The sequence below is a fragment of the Enhydra lutris genome, unplaced genomic scaffold (assembly GCF_002288905.1).
Source record: "Enhydra lutris kenyoni isolate GAN:26980312 unplaced genomic scaffold, ASM228890v2 scaffoldscaffold3, whole genome shotgun sequence".
NCBI classification, from domain to species: Eukaryota; Metazoa; Chordata; class Mammalia; order Carnivora; family Mustelidae; genus Enhydra; species Enhydra lutris.
Genome location: NW_019154087.1, coordinates 56,500,729 through 56,519,212, shown reverse-complemented (window position 1 = coordinate 56,519,212; position 18,484 = coordinate 56,500,729). Strand labels below are relative to the sequence as shown.

At 41.4% G+C, this 18,484-nt stretch overlaps 1 protein-coding gene across 2 annotated transcripts in view; it reads right to left on the bottom strand.

Moving 5' to 3' along the window:
* LOC111154756 (kelch like family member 2) overlaps positions 1 to 4,741 on the bottom strand; it is a 106,291-nt gene extending 101,550 nt beyond the window's left edge. For both annotated transcript variants that reach the window (XM_022514651.1, XM_022514658.1), the window contains exon 1: positions 4,569 to 4,741. In XM_022514651.1, coding sequence (XP_022370359.1) covers positions 4,569 to 4,594 — 26 coding nt within the window. In that variant the 5' untranslated portion in view covers positions 4,595 to 4,741. The remainder of the gene's footprint in view (positions 1 to 4,568) is intronic.
* Positions 4,742 to 18,484: the final 13,743 nt, after the last annotated feature.

Sequence of the window (18,484 nt, the reverse complement as noted above, 5' to 3'; positions counted from 1 at the left end):
TGCCTTCGGCTCAGGTCATGATCGCAGGGTCCTGGGATCAAGCCCCACATCGGCATCGCATGGGGCTCTCTGCTTAGCAGGGAGCCTGCTTCCTCCTCTCTCTCTGCTTGCTTCTCTGCCTACTTGTGATCTCTGTCAAATAAATAAATAAAATCTTAAAAAAAAAAATACTTCAGCAAATGCCAACAGCCTGAAATGTAAAACAGTAAAGCACATAACACAAAATATATTGACCCATGCACTACAGTAAATGTATTATATATTTGTTCACTATCAGTTTCAACCACAAGGAAAAGGACTTTGTTTTCTGAGATATCCCCAAAGCCTGGTCATAGTAAGCACCCAATAAATATGAATGAAAAACCTGAACTCCCTTATTATAAAAAGTAAATACATCTGGAATTTGGAAGAACTCTATAGAAGAGCATCTAAAAAGCAATTTTCATTCTCTGTATCACCTGGAAAGAACCCTCCATCTGATCTTAAGAAGTTCAATTGTTTTCATAAACATTCCTGATGCAGTTCCTTAACAGCCACAGGTGAGTAAATTTACAGTCACATTCATGAAAGCACACTTACTAATATTTATCGAATGCCTACTGGATGCATTAGAAAGTACAGACTAGAAACAAGGTTTGGGGCTATTCAGTAGGAGGAGGACGAGTGATTTCCCAGCAATAGAAATTTTTAAAACTACTGCTGACATGTTACCTATTTCCAGAATCCACGTCTCAAGTTCCCAAATACACTTCAGAATTTTCCTTATATAACACTTCCTTCAACACACACTGATCCATGTCTTCTCTCAACATCATCTTGTCAGCCATTACTGTTCCTAAATATTTTAAACATCTTTGTCACTGAGGAGATTCACCTATGATCTGACAGATGCCTAACTTACATTCATGTCTAGTTATACAAAAACAAGAATATATTCCAATGTGCTATAAAATACAAACCAATGAATATGGGGGTAACCTGTGTCAGGGTTCTAAATTCCCAGTAACTGAATCTTAAACGTAGACAGAACATTAAAGGTCATCTGGTCCAGTGGATTACAAATGTCAGGATTCAGGGAACTTTTTACTGGTCTGTGACAAAATAAGGAAAATGTAGTAAGGTTTCATAAAACTAAATTAATTCCATTTAAGGACTATCCTTTAGTCTGAGATAATGCCCTTCTTTGTATTTGGAAAGGGACACTAAAACGTCCTTTCTCTTACCAAAAGATAGAGTTATAGTAAGAGTTGATAATTATTATTTTATAGATCTTTTTTCCTGCTAGGCAAAACAAAAAACTTAGCAATCCTGTGTTGGACCTGAGTTTTTTTCTTTTAACTTCACAGGTCAGTGAAATCCAAAATTCTGAAAACCTCTGTTCTAATTCAACCCATCTTCTGCTGTCTAAATCCCTTAGAGCGTGGTCAACGAGATGTTTACCTGCATATGCTTGAACAACTCCGATGCCAAGAGTCTCCAGTGATGTGGAATCACTGGTCCAAGATATGGTTGTATCTGAGGCATATTTGCTTAGTTTTGTGAAGGAAAAGCAACAATATAAGGCTTGTAGAGAGGAAGCCAACTTGTGAAAGAGGAGCCAGAAAAAAATGAAGGCTAAGAAACTGGTGAGGGGTGGCCAAAGAAACGCACTCCATTCTATACCTCAGTCTTCCCTCAACTTAATAATTATGAAAATCCTCTGCAAAAATAACCATAAAAGCCAGAATGTGTGAAACATTCCTAGGGTCAAGGCTGCATATCTCAGTTTACCACCTGGATTTCCTTTACTACTCTACATCTAGTTTTTAGTAACACACCTTCAGGTTCGATCAGAGGCAAATGTCCCATTATCTTCATATCACCCAGACTCCAAAATGCAAGACAATCGAAATGCTACATATAGAATGCAAAAACAATACGCAGAGATATGAAGCCCAGTGACAACATGAGAGTCAAAAAGGATGAGGAGAAAGTGGAGGCAGAGTGGAAAGAGTACAAGAAATCAAAACCTAATTTCAACAAGCCTATCCCAAAGGAACTACAGAAACTCCACCCCTCTAAGACCACGTGCTAACAGGCCAAAGGGCAGCAAGGTGGCATTTTAAAACACTGTGAAACTAGCTGTTAGAGAAGAAGCACCAGCATAAGCTCCTACACAGTGTCAGGCAGAGATAGGCATTCAAATATTTGAAGAATTAATGAATTAACAGACACTTCCCCAAAGAGGATCTAAGTCCCTGCTTCCTACCACATCACCCAAGGCTTAAGTCCACATCAAACATCTTTTCCTGCCTTAAAACTCAGGCTAAAAATCTAACCTTACGAAAAGCTGAGTCTTCCCAATAACTTCCACTGCCTCCATCCACCAGCTTTAGCCCAGTGAGGCCCAATAAAGCTCCTTCCCCAAAGACACTGTCTTGCAATTCTCAAACACAGCACCCCATGACTTAGTGAGGAAGGAAAAAGTAAGCTAATGGGAGTGAAGGCAAAGAGGCCAAGTGGTAGGAAGGAAAACTATTTCAGATTCTAACAAACTCTGAACTGAGGATTAATTCTACGGAGACCAAATGAAAACAAACCCTATTTGTATTTATCATTAAATGAATAAGCACAATGAAAAAGTCTCACCAACTTTAGACACCCATAATTAAAAGAAGTTTTAACAGTTCTTTGATCCCTGCAGGCATTCCTAGCTTTCCATCACATCTCAGCCTGCCATTGTTCCAGCATTACTGATGGAGTCTCAATACCAAAGAATTGTGCTAGATACCAAAATTATGGTTAACTGATCTGTCCTAGATCCTGTTTATCAATGTTTGCATGCACACATCAATTTCATTTTCAATTAAGTCTATTTAAACCATTTTCTGTCTCTACTCTCTCCTTCCAGAGCCTTATTGTTCACACCCTTTTTTCACCTGCATTCTAAGAGCCCCTGTTCTTTCCTGTAGTTCCCTCTGCTCCAAAAGTAAAATGGGACTGCAGAAAATGGATATAAAGGGGGCAGATTTACTACAACTAACATGCCGACATGGTATATTCTATATATTATGTGCTACCTACATACAGGTAACATTTCCTGCCTTAAATTGCCTTTGAGCCTGGACAGAATCCATGTGCTGTGCTGTATTCACACCGCTGATGCTAACAACCCACCATCATGTTTCCTAGGGGTTCAGGTGCTTTCCCAAAGCCACTGAAGAACATGACCAGAAAACAAAGCCTACAAAGCCCTCAAAGCCACAGTGCTCAGGAAGCAACAGAGCCTTGCTTCTATATGCCCAAGAGGGTCAATTCATCAGTCTTAACCGTCTACTCCTCAGATCCCGATGACCTGTTCCACTCAAGCTAAAAATTCTGTAAGGCACTTTTAGAAATTGTAGTTCCAGGATCCTATTAGCTCTCCTAAAAGGACTTGACACCAAAATATTATTCAGCCCAAGCCAAATATCCACATTTTGGTTGGAACTCTGCCAACTAACCGCAAGAGGCTGGTGCCATGGAGAGAAGCTGGCCAAATCTAAGTGAAAAACGATAAGGCTCCATGAATAAGCTCCCATGAAAAGGTACTCCGTTCTCAGAATGAGGTTTGCTTGCGGTCTGAAAAGTCAGATTCAAAGGGCTCTTGTTCCTTCCTAAAGGTTAATCTAAGGAAGGCAAATCAAAATGGAAATTTTCAAAACTTGTGAGGATTTTATAGTCCACTTTTACTAAACACTTTCCAAAACATAATACTGTACTGAATAATGCAAATCTTCGATAGCTTCCACAATAATTGTGCAACTGTTATTATTTCTGGAAAGAAATAACTTTCGTTGCAGGTATCTTGAATGTATCTGGGTACCACGGAAAAAGACACCTGTGCCTGGCAGGTCGCTACACTACTAATTTGCCCAGGGTACCAAGGAAACAGAAGATGCTCCGGTTTCTGGATACAATTTTCTGCAGTGCCAGGTAAAAGAGGTCACATGCCCTGAAGAGCCGTGGCTCCTTTAGAGTGATGTAAAAGCTCCTCAGATAATAATTTTGCTAGAAATTCAGAGAAGCAAGCGACCTAAGACCAATTCATTTAGACACCGGTGTCTGGTACTTTCCAGTTTCCTTTTTTCAACGGACTCCCGTGCAGCACATCTCCATCCCTCAGAAAGGGGTTGGCAAGCTGGGCACCAGCAGCCCATGCATTCCAGGGAGGCGTACACAGGACGGGCAGAGTCCCCAAGCTCAGCCCCACACTGAATCTTCTATTCGCCTGAGATCGGGAAGACCCTTCCCTGGAAATCCTGGACAGGTTTTAAGTCACTGCCTGGCCAGGCTGAGTTTCCGTCCGCGTCCACCTCAGGACTGCGGGAACCGCGCCTCGTCACGCCCCGCAGCTTCCACCTCCTGCCGCCCCCGGCGTCCGCTCCCCGGCGGCTCCCGGCGGCTTCCGCCGGCGGGCACCGGGCGGCCGTCTCCGAGCAGCCCCCGCGGCCGGCGACACGCGCCGCAGCGGCGCGCTTATCCGCAGCGGCACAGCCAGCCCTCCCGCTCGCCCGCTCGCCCGCCCGCTCGCTCGCCCGCTCACTCACGCGGGAGGCAGCGACGGCGTCTCCATTGTGGCTCCTCTCGGGCTTCAGAACGCAGGCACCGACCGCCGCCGCCAGCACCATTCCAGCCGCGGACGCCGGCACTGCCCGCCCGCCGAGCCGCGTTCCATCCGCCCCAGAGGGGGCGCCGCGCTCGCCTCACCGCGCGCCACCACCTGCGGCGGCGGCCCCCGCGGCCATGGCCCGCTCGGCCGGGCGCGCTCCGTCTGCCTGCGCGGCTTTCGCGCTCGCCGGAGTGCGGGGCGGTGGCGGCGGCGGAGGCGGCGGCGGAGGCGGCAGCGGCGGCGGCGGCGGCGGGACTGGCGGGCGCGCGGGCTCGGCCACTTCCGGGTTCGGCCCCGGCCGCGCCGACGCCGTGACGGGACAGCGATGCGGCCTCCCGCGGCGGCCGAGGACCCCTCCCTCGGCGCCTCCCCTTCCTCCTCCTGCTGCTGCGGCGGCTACTGAGGGTGCTACCGCTGCGGAGGGTGCTGCTGCCGCTGCTGCTGCTGTTGCTGCCGGTGGAGGCGTGCGGGCGCCAGCCGGGTGCGGGGAGGGACGGGGGAGGCGGCCGCCCGCAGCTGGGGTTGTGGGTCACCGGGGCGGGGGGGGGCTAGAAAATAGAAGGGGGTGTTGTCTGTGCGGGGAAAGGGCACCCGAAAGCACAGCACATCAGCGCTCTCTCTTGACTTACTGCTCCGCTTCTCAGGCTGTTCACATCATTCTCTTTTGATTTGAGCCTATCTATGCTCAGGGAGATGGGAAGGGTAGGCATTAATCAACTATACTTCATAGCAAATGGTGAAACTGAGGCAAGAAGAAATGAATTTGTCCAGTTTCCCAAGCAAGGATCTGGGCCTCCCTTCTCAGTGTATGATCCATTCGTTGTACAGGTGAAGTGAGCACCTACTAGAGAAGATTTTGGTAGGGGATGCAGTAAGAGAGCAAAACCAGGTCTCCTTGCTCATGGAGCTGTCAATCTAGACGGGCTAAGAAACAAACGAAGGATGCATGCTATGCAGAAAATCAGAGTGAGGAAAATGGGATGCTATTTTAGGAGTAGCCTGAGAAGTCCCCTCAAATGATATCATTTAAACAGGGATGGAATAAAATCAATCTTCAGGAAAGCAAAAAGTCCTCAGGGCCAGGGAAGAGTAAGGCAGAGACTCCTGTGCAAGATCTTGCCTGGCTTGTTGAGGAACAGGGAGAAGAACAATGTAGCAGGTGGTCACCCAGATACGCCCGCTGGACAACAGTAGCGTCTGGCAGTTGGTTAGAAATGCGAATTCAGGAGGCCCACTTCAGATCTACTGAACCAGAAACTCTGGGGGGTGGAGCCTAGGAGTCTGTGCTGTAACAAGGCTTCCAGATGATGCTGATGTCCAAAGGTTTGAGAACCTCTGGTGTGGCTGAAGCAGAGTGAGGACAGGAGACAGTCCAAGGAGATGTCCTGTGGGGAGTACTGACAGATCACAGAGGCACTGTAGGCCATCATAGAAGATCTGGCTTTCACCAAGAAGAGGAGCTACTGTGCAGTTGTGAGCAGATTAATCTGATAATTAAAAGGACAGCTTTGCTGGTATTTGTTTTAAAATACTCCACCAAAAAAGAAAAAAGAAGGGTAAGGAATTGAAGAAAAATGATTTTAAAATGGGCAAAATGTTGATTTTTGATGCTGAGTGATGGGTACATGAGGATGGTCATCATTTATGTGTATGTGTATGTTTTTCAAGACCCATAATAAAAAAAAGTGGTGTTTTGTTTTGTTTTTCAAAAGATGACTGGTTGCTATATGAGCAGAATATGCGGGGAAGTAAGAGAGCAAACAGTTTAGCCTAGCTGGAATGAAAATAAGGATGGCCTGGACTAAAGTCAGAGTGATGGAGAGAAGTGGGCAGATTCTGATTCTGTTTAGAAGATATAGCACACAGGAATTGCTGATAGGTTAGATATGAGTATAAGAAAAAGAATAGAGTCAAAGATGATCCCCAGGGTTTTTGATCTGGGCTCTTGGGAGAATGGACTTGATATTTACTGAGATTGGAGAGATAGAAAGAAACAGATGATTTGGTCGGGGGAGGGAAGTATTTGTAAACTCTGATTTAGACATGATTAAGTTGGAGGTTTCTATTAAACATCCATGTAAAGATAGGTGTAGACAATTAGATAAGTATATCTGAAGTGAACATAACCGTGGATAATGAAGGTTTTTTAAAGATTTTTTTAAAAGATTTTGTTTATTTATTTATTTGACAGAGCATGAGAGAGAGAAAGAGAGAAGGAACACAAGCAGGAGGAGTGGGTGAGGGAAAAGCAGGCTGCCTGCTTAGCAGGAAACCCATTGTGGGACTCAGTCCCAGGACCCTGGGACCATGACCTGAGCAGAAGGCAGACACTTAATCAACTGAGCCACCCACGTGCCCCATACATAATGAGTTATTGGTGGTTTTTTCAGATTCCAAAAAAACTTCCTACTTTATCAGATCATTGTAAGAATGAAATGAAATAATCTATCTAAAGCTTATAACATAAGTGTATAATGGAAGCACTTAATAAATGGTCATTGCTATTATTATTTCTACACATTTACATGACTATCAGTCATACCTGACTGAGCTGAGATTAAGTACTGGACCCAAGAGATACACACTAACTTAGATTTGATCAAAACTTTGGCCTGACTTCCTTTTTCTACATATAAGGTGAGTGAGCAGAGCCATTTGATCAGCCATTTCAGGAACTCTTTCAAGAAGAAAAAAAAAAAAAAAGTCTTCTATTGCTTGTGTATATTCCCACCGAAATGAGGATGTATCAGTCTGACAAGTAGGCACACAACTTCAAACCATAGCTCCTTTCACATCCTCCCCTGGATTAATTATATCTGTTAGAATTCTCTGCTCCTTAAGGGATCCAGGTCATCTAGAATGCTAAGTATGTACCCAAACCTTTACTTTTTCATATCTAGTTTTAAATTTGTAGATTTTACAAATGGTCTGGGAAAGAGTACCTTTTTACCCTAGTATAGCTCAACCTCACTGAGAGTCAAATGTTGGTCTACAAGCTCTAGTATCCTAGCATGGTGGACACTGGATAGATTTGAAGGCAGTCCATATTTCTAATCCAAGTCTCTGCCCTGATGCCTGTTCCTTGCAAAAAAGTGGAAGAACTAAACCCACAACTCAACATCTCATCTAAGAATCTTGAAGCAATTTGAAAATGTTAATTAATCCAAACTGTGCTTTTGTTGTTTTCTGAAAAGACAGTGGTGGAATCCTTGGCTTTCAGATATAAGCAGACCTGCCTAAGATAAGTAGCAATTTATGAAACCAGTTTCCATTTTCATCTTTGCATGGGCCAAGTAACTTCACAAAGCTGACCCTTGGCCAGATGCAACCCCAAGACCCAACAATGCTTTACCATTCACAAGAAAAGTAAATGACAGTGCTTGACAAGAAGAAAGCAAGTCAATTTGTGGGGAAAATAAACTTTTAATACATCTTTATTTGTATGTCAGTGTCACCATTTTCTCAACTAAAGGACACAAAAGATTAGGAGTAGCTACCCAGAGGCCACCAAGGACTTCTCATTTCCATTTTCCTTGGTATGGAGCTGACTGGATATGCAAAGGTGTTTGAGCTCTCCCTGCGTGGGTTATTAGCTCCACTCATCTCCTGATGTTTCTTTAGATGAGTTCTTCACACCCCACAGAGGGGTGACACAAAAGTTCATTTGTTATACTGTTGGAATAAAACAAGTCTTTAGCCATATTAGTAACTACAACCTAAAGCTAATGTGAATAACCCAAATATATCACTTGTGCAGAAGACGGAACGAAAAGAAGAAGATGGAGGAGGAGAAGGAGGAGGAAGCACACAGAGGAACACATCCATGACAGTAGCTGGTGACAAAAATTACTTAGACTGAGTTGAAATCAGACATTGCAGTAACAATGGCAGGCACAAACACATCACGTGGCAAAAATCTGGGAACTGAGACTTATCCATGTAAAGAAAAGACTTAATTTCACCAAAGAGTATAAAGCTGGAAGATCCTGTTTTTGTAATTCTTCTCAGTGTAAATATAGCAGGTATGAAAAGCATCACTTACTCAAAAATACACTTTTAAAGAAGATGGGGACCTTCAAAAAAAATCTTATTTTCTATCCTAAATAGGTAGTTTGAAATGCATTACTTGAGTTGCTTTTCTAATTTTAAATTAGGGTTTTTGCTTTTATTCTTCTGATTCGGAAGAAGCTTAGTGTACCTAATATATTATGAAGCATTTCAAAATATCTTTGCAAGATTTTGCTGTTTAGCAAATGGATTTGTCAGTACATTAAAGGTATTTATTACATGCTTTGTGGTGTTAAATGGTGTGATGTAAGTCTTCTGCTCCAGACCAATAGAAAATCCTTAATGGAAGGAATCCTTCATTTTTATGACACCAGTTTAACCTGCAAATGCTTCCTTGTTTTCACAGTCTTTACAATACCCACCCTACTTCTAGCACAGCACACCTGCCCATTATCCTGTATGGGAGGCTCCAGGAGAAATGAAAGCAAATTGTTTGCTGCAAAGTTTAATTGGAAATCTGTTGGACTTGGTGCAGGAAGTATCCAAAAATAGACTTCACACTAATGTATATCAGGTAAGCAGTTTCTCTGTGCTTTTTTTAAGAAAAGGAAATCTAGGGGTGCCTGGGTGGCTCAGTGGGTTAAGCCGCTGCCTTCGGCTCAGGTCATGATCTCAGGGTCCTGGGATTGAGCCCCGCATCAGGCTCTCTGCTCAGCAGGGAGCCTGCTTCTTCCTCCCTCTCTGCCTGCTTGTGATCTCTGTCAAATAAATGAATAAAATCTTTAAAAAAAGAAAAAAAAAGAAAGAAAAGGAAATCTACTTAATCTATTTTTACTTGTATAGAGTTATATGGTATCTATTTATGTAGTCTAGTGATGTAATACCTCATTAGAGAATTATCTAAAACATCTTTCTACACAGTCAGCAATGCTGGGGGGAAGAAAGAGCAAGTAAAAATTCTTGACAAATTACAGGAAGCATTATTAGCATGCTGTCATTCATCTGAAGTTATGCGTGCATGTGCGCGCACACACACACAAACGTCTACTCACATCTTCTGTGTGTCCATCACAGCTGACTGTTCATAGCGTGGACCCTAAACCAAATGGTGAAATAAATTTGTTGTTGGCATTCTCATTTTCCCCATTCTGTTCCTTTTTCTCCCTTTTGGAATCAATTATCTATCACCTCTGGCTGTTCCCAGCTACTCATCTCCAATGTCCTTTTTTCATCCCTAATAAAACTTAGAGATTATCTAATATGAGTTAACAGAATAATTGATTAGTGGATTACATTTTAATATAATAGCTTTAATATAATGAGGTAACTTCTTATTGGTATTATTTTAGCCAAATAATATTTTATACCCTAGTCCCTACTCTCCTTTCTCCTAGAATACATTTCAATGCCTTCTATATTATTTTAATCACAATATTTTTGATAACAAAGTATGATGTTGAAATGTGTCTTTTTCTTTAATGTACTGTATAACACTGGGAAAGGAATGCTTTACTTAAATAAAGGACAATGCTGACAGAGAGATGAAAAATATTCTTGAACACCAGACTTTTTTGAGAACAAAGCCTCTGGGAGTTTGTATTATTTGTTCAAATTGTTCACATGGTAATATGAAAGATAAGTCATGAATTTCCACATAAATCCTAAAATTTGAGCTCAGCCCAAGTCTCGAAATTATTTTTGCGAGTCAGGATCCTTTGCCAAGAAATCCTTTCTAGTTCTTAATCTGGTTCTAGTCAGCTTCTGGATGCAGAGAAGCATGTTTAATGCACGATATAAGTGGTTAGTCAATTCCTGAGGCATCCATGTTTCTTCATTTTCCTTGTTAAGATCTTGGTAATAATCCAACCCAAGAAATAGAATTGAATCCAGGCTGCATATGTATGAGAACTATTCTTCACTGAACTAAAAATGAACCTAATCTGCCATTTTGAAGTCTTTGTTAAAAGCCAACTAAAACTAAATCACAAGAGAAATATTCCCAGTCATACTTTCTGAGGCAAACTGATTCAAGCAAATGTTAATTATATTATACTTAGGTATTATATCAATTTTTTAATGCCACATAAGGAAAGCACTGACCACCCTATTTTAAGTTGCAGTTGTATTCTCAATACTCTCTAAACTCCTTTTCTGATTTATTTTTCCCCAAAGCACTTATTTATAAATCACAATTTAACAAACTAAGTGTTTTACATGTTTATTTCATTTATCGTTTGTCTTCCCCCTTGGAATATAAGCTCCTTGAAGGCATAGATTTTAGTCTGTTTGGTCCCCCCCACATGCAGGCTTAGAAAAGTTCTAGCACATAGTATGCATGCAACATATTTTGAATGAACATACTGGCACAATTTACTATATTCACCAACCAAAACATTTACCTCCAGGAATGTATATTCTAACTCAGACTCACGCAATGTGCATTTGAACACTTGTATACAACATTTATATATTAATTTTTCTTCTTTTTTACTTTTAGAAGCATAAAATCAATGTTCCGCATAAATAAGGAAGGCACAGAGGAACTTACTTTGATTCCAGTCAGTCAACTAGCAATATTTATTAAATGACTTATTTGATGAACATACTGTGAAAGGTTGGGAGATGGTGGGGGTGGTGGTTGGGGGGTATGTGTGTCTCAGTTGGTTAAGTGTCTGCCTTCAGCTCAGGTCATAATCCCAGGGTCTTGGGATGAGTCCCTCATTGGGCTCCCCGCTGAGCAGGGAGCCTGCAGCAGGGAGCCTGCTTCTCCCTCTCCCTCTGCTGCTCCCCCTGCTTGTGTTGGCTCTCTCTCTCTGACAAATAAATAAATAAAATCTTTAAAAAAAACTTAAGGCAATAATTATGCCTTTAAGAAACTTGTGATTAACTTCAGACACAAGAAATAAATCCAGTATATTAAATCAAATTAACTAAACAAAAGTACCAGACAACAAGGTCTTCACAAATAAGGTGAGTACTGACTTGAGAACTTAAGAAAGAGAAAGGCACATAGTAGGAAAAGAGAATATGGTCCTGGACAGGAAAGGGAGATTTTTTTTTTAATTATTCTTTTGAAGTTTTTTATTTGACAGAGAGATAGAGAGCACAAGTAGGCAGGGCAGCAGGCAGAGAGAGGGAGAGGGGAGCCCAATGCAGGGCTTGATCCCAGGATCCTGGGGTTATGACCTGAGCCAAAGGCTGACACTTAACCAACTGAGCCACCCAGGTGCCCCAGAAAGAGGGAGCACGACTTGTTGACTAATTTGACTTGGAGGCAAAGGAATATGAAGTTGTCAAATACCCTGCGGTTTTGATATGGATAAAAAAAAGAATATGGTGACAGATATATTTTTTTAAGATTTTATTTATTTATTTGAGAGTGAGTGAGAGAGAGAGAACAAGCACACAAGCAGGGGGAGCAGCAGGCAGAGGAAGAGGGAGAAGCAGGCTCTCCACTGAGCAGGGAGTCCAACATGGGGCTCTATCCCAGGACTCTGGGATCATGACCCGAGCTGAAGGCAGACACCCAATCGACTGAGCCACCACATGTCCCATCTGGTGACAGAATTGATTAAAAAGAAGAAAATCACATGGGATAAATGATAATGGGTATGGCATTAAGCCTAAGAGTTTGCAGTAATAATAAGATATCCAAGCGAAATGTCCAGCAGGAAGTTATAGATAAGCCAGGACAAGGCCACTTGGTACAAAGATACAATCACTCAGAGAGTTACTGTACCTTGAAGAAACAGGTAATGCAACTTCCTGTGGCAAGCTACTTTGACAAGATGTAGACTCTCCTGCATGTTCTCCACATTGTTCTATGCATCTCTGACATCTCTGTGTTGTTACTTGTTAACTTCTTAACTGTTGATTTTTTTATTAGTCAGATAACTCATGATTGCATTCCTACAAATAAAAATTCAGACCATAATGTGAAACTTCCCACTGACCTCTCTCCCAATCCCCTTCCCAGAGGTAGCACACATTAACCATTTTATGAATGTCCTTTCAAGCATTTTTCTATGCAGTTACAGACATATGTGGTACATATAGAAACACATGTGTTTCTATTTGTTTTACACAAGTGGAATCATGCAGTATGGTACTATCAGCCCATTAGCAGCTGCTAAGGAAGTCTTACTGCCAATTTGCTGTAGCTGTGGGGAACCCAGGCAGGGAAAGCTTGGCTGCCAGTTGCCAATACATCCAAGATTTTAACTGATACTAATTTCAGGGAAAATTTTGAACATCAGAAGCTTGGCTAATGCATTAGATTAAATAGTACCTTGCCAGATAGATAACTCCATTGGGTCTCAGCACCATACTCAATTTTTTTCCCTCCACTCTCACCAAAATGCACACACTCTCTTGGAAATCTTGTTTTTACTCTAATTCTTAAGGAACAAGACTCAAGTCACTACTTCTTCAGTAATTTTCTTTTTAATGAATTCACATTACCAGAAATCCTTAGTATTTCTTGATTCTCAATTTGGTTTTTTTTTTATATCTCTTGTTCTAACCTGCACTTTTTCTCTCCATAATTTTTCATTCCAGTTACCACTTCTAAAAAGCTTTCTCTTTAAAACTCAGAGTATGAGGAAGATCTAGAAGAGCTGAGTTATGGTGGATAGCTGTTCATTTATATGTTGGTCAAAAGCTGCTGAAATTTCAAATTTCATTCTCTTGTGTTTTTGTTCCTGGTTAAATCTTCCTAAAACCATAGTAATTACATGCCTACTTGTAATGATTTACTTTAAAGTATATTTAAATATTGCAGCAACATGCATTTTATTTAGCACAATCCATTTAAAGATCTAACTGTGGGAAGCTATCTATATATGTTCATAATTACAGTTTATTTGAATGTGTAATATTTTTGGAAACTGAAGTACCATACTTTGGGGGGGTGGAATGAAAATAATTTATGTCTTTTTAAATGAACTAAAGTTTTTTTTTTAAATGTTCAGTATCTAGGGTAATTTTTAAATTTGTTGGTTCTATTTTATGTTATAAGCCTTGAATAAAAATATCTTTATACAATGAAATCTCACTAATGTTGTTTTCAAAATCCATATCATTGGCCACCTCTAACTGCTTTGGTAATTGTGGTGATTAAATTATCATTGCAAGATTTTTTTTCTTATACTCAATTCCATACAAAATAACTTTTGCAAGTGGAGGTATCTTCCAAAACACTAGCTGAAAAGTATTTGATTTTATCAGTAACTAATTATAATCATAGTATTAGAAAAGTATGGCTGAAGCCACTTCAGTAACTCATCCAATTTCATATGGGAGTATAATCAATTCTTACAGGCATTCAAGGTATATTTCAGAACTTTCTCCAATAACTCATAGCACAGTTTTACAGTCCTTTTCAAGACTTAACACCTAGCACTGTGTTTACCTTGGAGACAGATTCAAAAAATAACCTGCCTGGGAACAACTTGACTATCCCAAGGAAATGAGATATACATACCTAAAATTATAGGGGAATATGATTCATGAGTGTAAAGATAATATGGGTTGGATTATCCCAGAAACACTTTTTGGAAAAGTCTAATTTGATTTGGGCTTTGGGGGACATGTAGATTTACATCAATAGAGAAGAAAAGGAACAGTTTCCTCACATAGGGAAGGAAAAAAAAAAAACAAAAAAACAAACGGTGGACCTGGCAGAAATTATAGGTATACCCTAATCAGAACTGAAGAGTAGGTGAGATTAGATAAGTAAGACAAGGTGTTTTCCCATGGGGACCTCCCAAGACCCCGGGTGCTTTATAAGTTGGTCTAATAAGCTAGAAGACTGAGGCTTTTTAACAAGTGAGTAAAATATGCAAGCATTACTTTATTGAGATTTATCTAGCTGAAATAGAAATGACTAAGTTGAAAGGTTTTTGAAGGAAGAACATTGACTAAGGAAGCCTTATGTTTGTACCAAAAGGTTTCAAAAATACCCATGTCCTGTGGCACAACAGTTTCATTTATAGGAATTTATTGTAAAGAAGTAATCATGTGTGCATGTGGGCGAGCTACCAGAATATTTAATGCAGTTTATTTCTATAACAATAAATTAGAAACTTAAACTGACCAATAGGTGAGTGGCCAAATATTATAATACCACCATGTAATGGCCTGTTATAGGACCATTAAAAGTGATACATTACAAGACTACTTAATGTCATAATAAGATGACATACTGTTGACAGGAAAGGAAAGTTACAAAATCTGTGTGTAGTATGATCCTATGTATGTAAAAGGAAAAAAGAGGTGTGTGTAGGTGACAGAGAGAGTGAGAAATCATCTTTGTGTGTAACTAGGAAGTTGAGCAAACAGGACCCTTTTGATTGGGTAGAAAATGCAACTTTTGGGGCGCCTGGGTGGCTTAGTTGTTGAGCATCTACCTTTGGCTCAGGTCATGATCACGTGGGTCCTGGGATGGCCGCCTTGGGCTCCCTGCTCAGCGGGAAGTCTGCTTCTCCCTCCGCCACTCCCCCTGCTTGTATTCCCTCTCTCACTGTGTCTCTCTCTGTCAAACAAATACAATAAAAAAAGAAAATGCAACTTTTATCTTCCATTGTCCTTCTAAGTATGTGTTCATCTGCCTTAAGTTCAAGTGTGAAAGAGGCCCATCACTTTCAGATGACAAGAAGTTCTTTAGCTAGTTATAGTCCCAAAAAAACCACAATTCCATCTTAATCATCAAAATTCCAAACCTGTCTTGATGCTAATTTTTCTTCCCTCCCCAATCTCTGACTACTTCAGTCTGAAATCTTGCAGAGGGAAACGTTGGAGAGGGAGTGAGATCCCTCAGCAACACTCTTTAGATAGTGGATGTCTTATCAGGAAATTTGCGTTCTAGAACAACCACTACACCTTGAACTAGCAAATTAACCACTCCAGCTTTTCATTACCTCATGTGAAAAATGGAACTAATAACACTTGGCCTACCCACCTCTTAGATTTATTAGGCACACCAAATTATATCACAGAAGCAGAATTACTTTGCAGATGAAAAGCGTTTTAGTAGTGTATTACGAAATACAGCCCACTAGACTAGGGATCCAAAAACCAAATGCCTACGAGAGGCCAGGAAGGTCACCTAAATGACTACATTATTTAAGATGTAAGGTGATAAATAGGAACCAGCATCTGACCATTACGTTGGGGAAGCAATATATAGCATACATAGAGAAGATGGTCACTGGAGATGGCAAGCTCATACCCAGTGAGAGGGAGCAGCTACCCCTCAGATCTGAGCCACTTGTGCCATGGAGAAATATAGGCCACGTTACTGGATCCTCTGGTATTTCCAGGAAAGCCAGAATTCCATTTTTTTTTTTAATGTGAAATCTTCTTAGTTTCCAATATTGACAACTGATTTAAATATCAAACACAACATAGACCAACAATGTGTGATCTGAACTAATTAATGAGGCTAGATTCAGGCCGCAGGACATCGCTTGATAATCCTGCACTAGACTATAAGCTACTTGAAGGCAGAGACCTTGACTTTTATTTCTGAGGTCTTAATATTTGACACAATAACTGACACATTTGGTGCTTAAAACCTGCTGGTAAAATGAGAGATACACCCTGCTAAACTGAAAGACGGTTTCTCCACATGGCGGTAATTCAAACAACTCAAGACTGCCTCTGCATACAGTTTTTTTATATGTAAACTTAATTGTAACAATCCTTCCTTTTATTTTTCCCAACCAGTCAAAATAGAGTAGGGGAAGGAAGTAGAAGAAAGCTAAAGAAATAGATGCAAAATACAAGATGAATGTGAGCAAAGAGCTAAGTAAATAAATCACAAGATGTTTGGTTATTTCTGGAGCTTTGTTGAATCTCCTGTAAAGAGATTAGGTTGATCTAATTGGAGGGGGTGGATTTAGCGCCCTAAAGATGTAGGTGAGAAGAGCAGCACCTGACTCAGGGCATGTGGGTGTCTGTTGTGGGGACAGCAGGTAGTCGGAGAAGACTTCCTGAGGATGTGTTGCTATTTAATTCAACAAGTGATTTAATTCAACAAATACATATTGAATATTGACTATGGAATATATCAGTAAGCAAAACAGAGGCCTCTAGCCCTCATGGAACTTATATTTTGCTGGGAGGAGACAGACCATAGACATAATTAATTAGAAATTATATAGTATGTTAGATGGTATGATGGTCCATTTTTTTTAAGATTTTATTTATTTGACAGAGATCATAACTAGGCAGAGAGGCAGGCGGGGGGTGTGGGGGGGGAGCAGGTTCCCGGCCAAGCAGAGAGTGTGGGGTTTGATCCCAGGACCCTGAGATCATGACCTGAGCCGAAGGCAGAGGCTTAACACACTGAGCCACCGAGGGGCCCCTATGATGGTCAATTTTATGTGCCACTTGGTTAGGCTATAGCCCTTAGTTATTCAATCAAACACTGATCTAGGTGTTGCTGTGAAGGTTATCCTGGATAATCTGGGTAGGCCTGTTTCGATCAGTTGAATGACCTTAAGCATAGAACTGAGGTTTCTCTACCAAATGAGAAATTCTGCCCATGGACTGCAACTTTAACTCATGTTGGCAAGTTCTGGCCTGCCCTTCCTGACAGCCTGTCCTGTGGATTTGGAACTTGCCTAGCTAGCCCCCACAGTTGCATAAGCCAGTTTCTCATACTACATGAGAAATCATTTGTCTTTGTATCAAACTATTGCTACATAACAAACCACCCCCAAATTTAATGATTCCCATCACCCTTTGCCCAAGATTCTGTGCATTAGCAATTTGGTTTTAGCTAGGGGAGTTCATCTCTGCTCCACGCCATGTCAGCTGGAATTACTCATGTGTTTGCAATCATTTGGCAAGTCAGTCAGGTGGGCTAGCACCAAATGGTCTCATTCACAGGTCTAACAGTTGACTGAAGGGGTGGGCTGCTGGGACACCTCTCTCACCACCAGCAGACTAGCTCAAGTTTCTTCAGGTGATGTCTGGGTTCAAAAAAGCAGCAAGCAAGACAGTGTGAAAACTGAACGTGCAATCACTCATCATGCCTCTGCTTCTGTCATTGGCCAAAACAGGCCATGCGGCCAAGCTCAAAGTCAATGTGAGAGGAGACTTCACAAGAGCACAGGAGACTGGGTTTAAAGGTACATGACATATTGGGTTTGCTGTTACTTCAACAATCCACCACAGTCTCTATAAAAACCCTGTAAGGTAGGTACTGTTAATGTCCTCGTGTTTTAGATGAGGAAACTGAAGCCCAACAGGGTGTTAAACAACCCAGGGCATCCCGATGGCTCAGTGGGTTGAATGTCTGACTCTTGGTTTGGGCTCATGCTCTGATCTCAGGGTCCTGGAATCCAGCCCTGCACTGGGCTCCCTGCTCAGCAGAGAGTCTGCTTGAGATTCTCTACCTCTGCCCTTCCCCAACTGGCATGCACTCACTTTCAATCTCTCTCTCTCTCTCTCTCTGAAAATAAATATTTTTTTTTTTTACAAATGTATTAAATAACCCATACCTAGTATGAGGCAAGGCTAAGATCTAAACCAGTCTGACTTCAGGGACTGTGCCCTTAACCACTAAGCTCTACATGAGGAAAAGCCATGGGAGAGACAAGAGGGGTGAGTTGGTGAGGATGTAATGGGTCTTGAACACTGTCAGGGTTTATCCTCTAGGTCCATGCAGACTGTAACAACACATATGGGCAGTAGCAGGTAGAGAACTTGTGGGTTGGGATTCCTGAAAAAAAGAAGAGAGAAAAGCTTTAACCAAGAAACGGAGTCAGAGTCACAAGCTGGGGAGAGAATGAACCCTGGAGCAACCCACAGAAGGCTGGTGGCGGCATAAACAGATGTCAA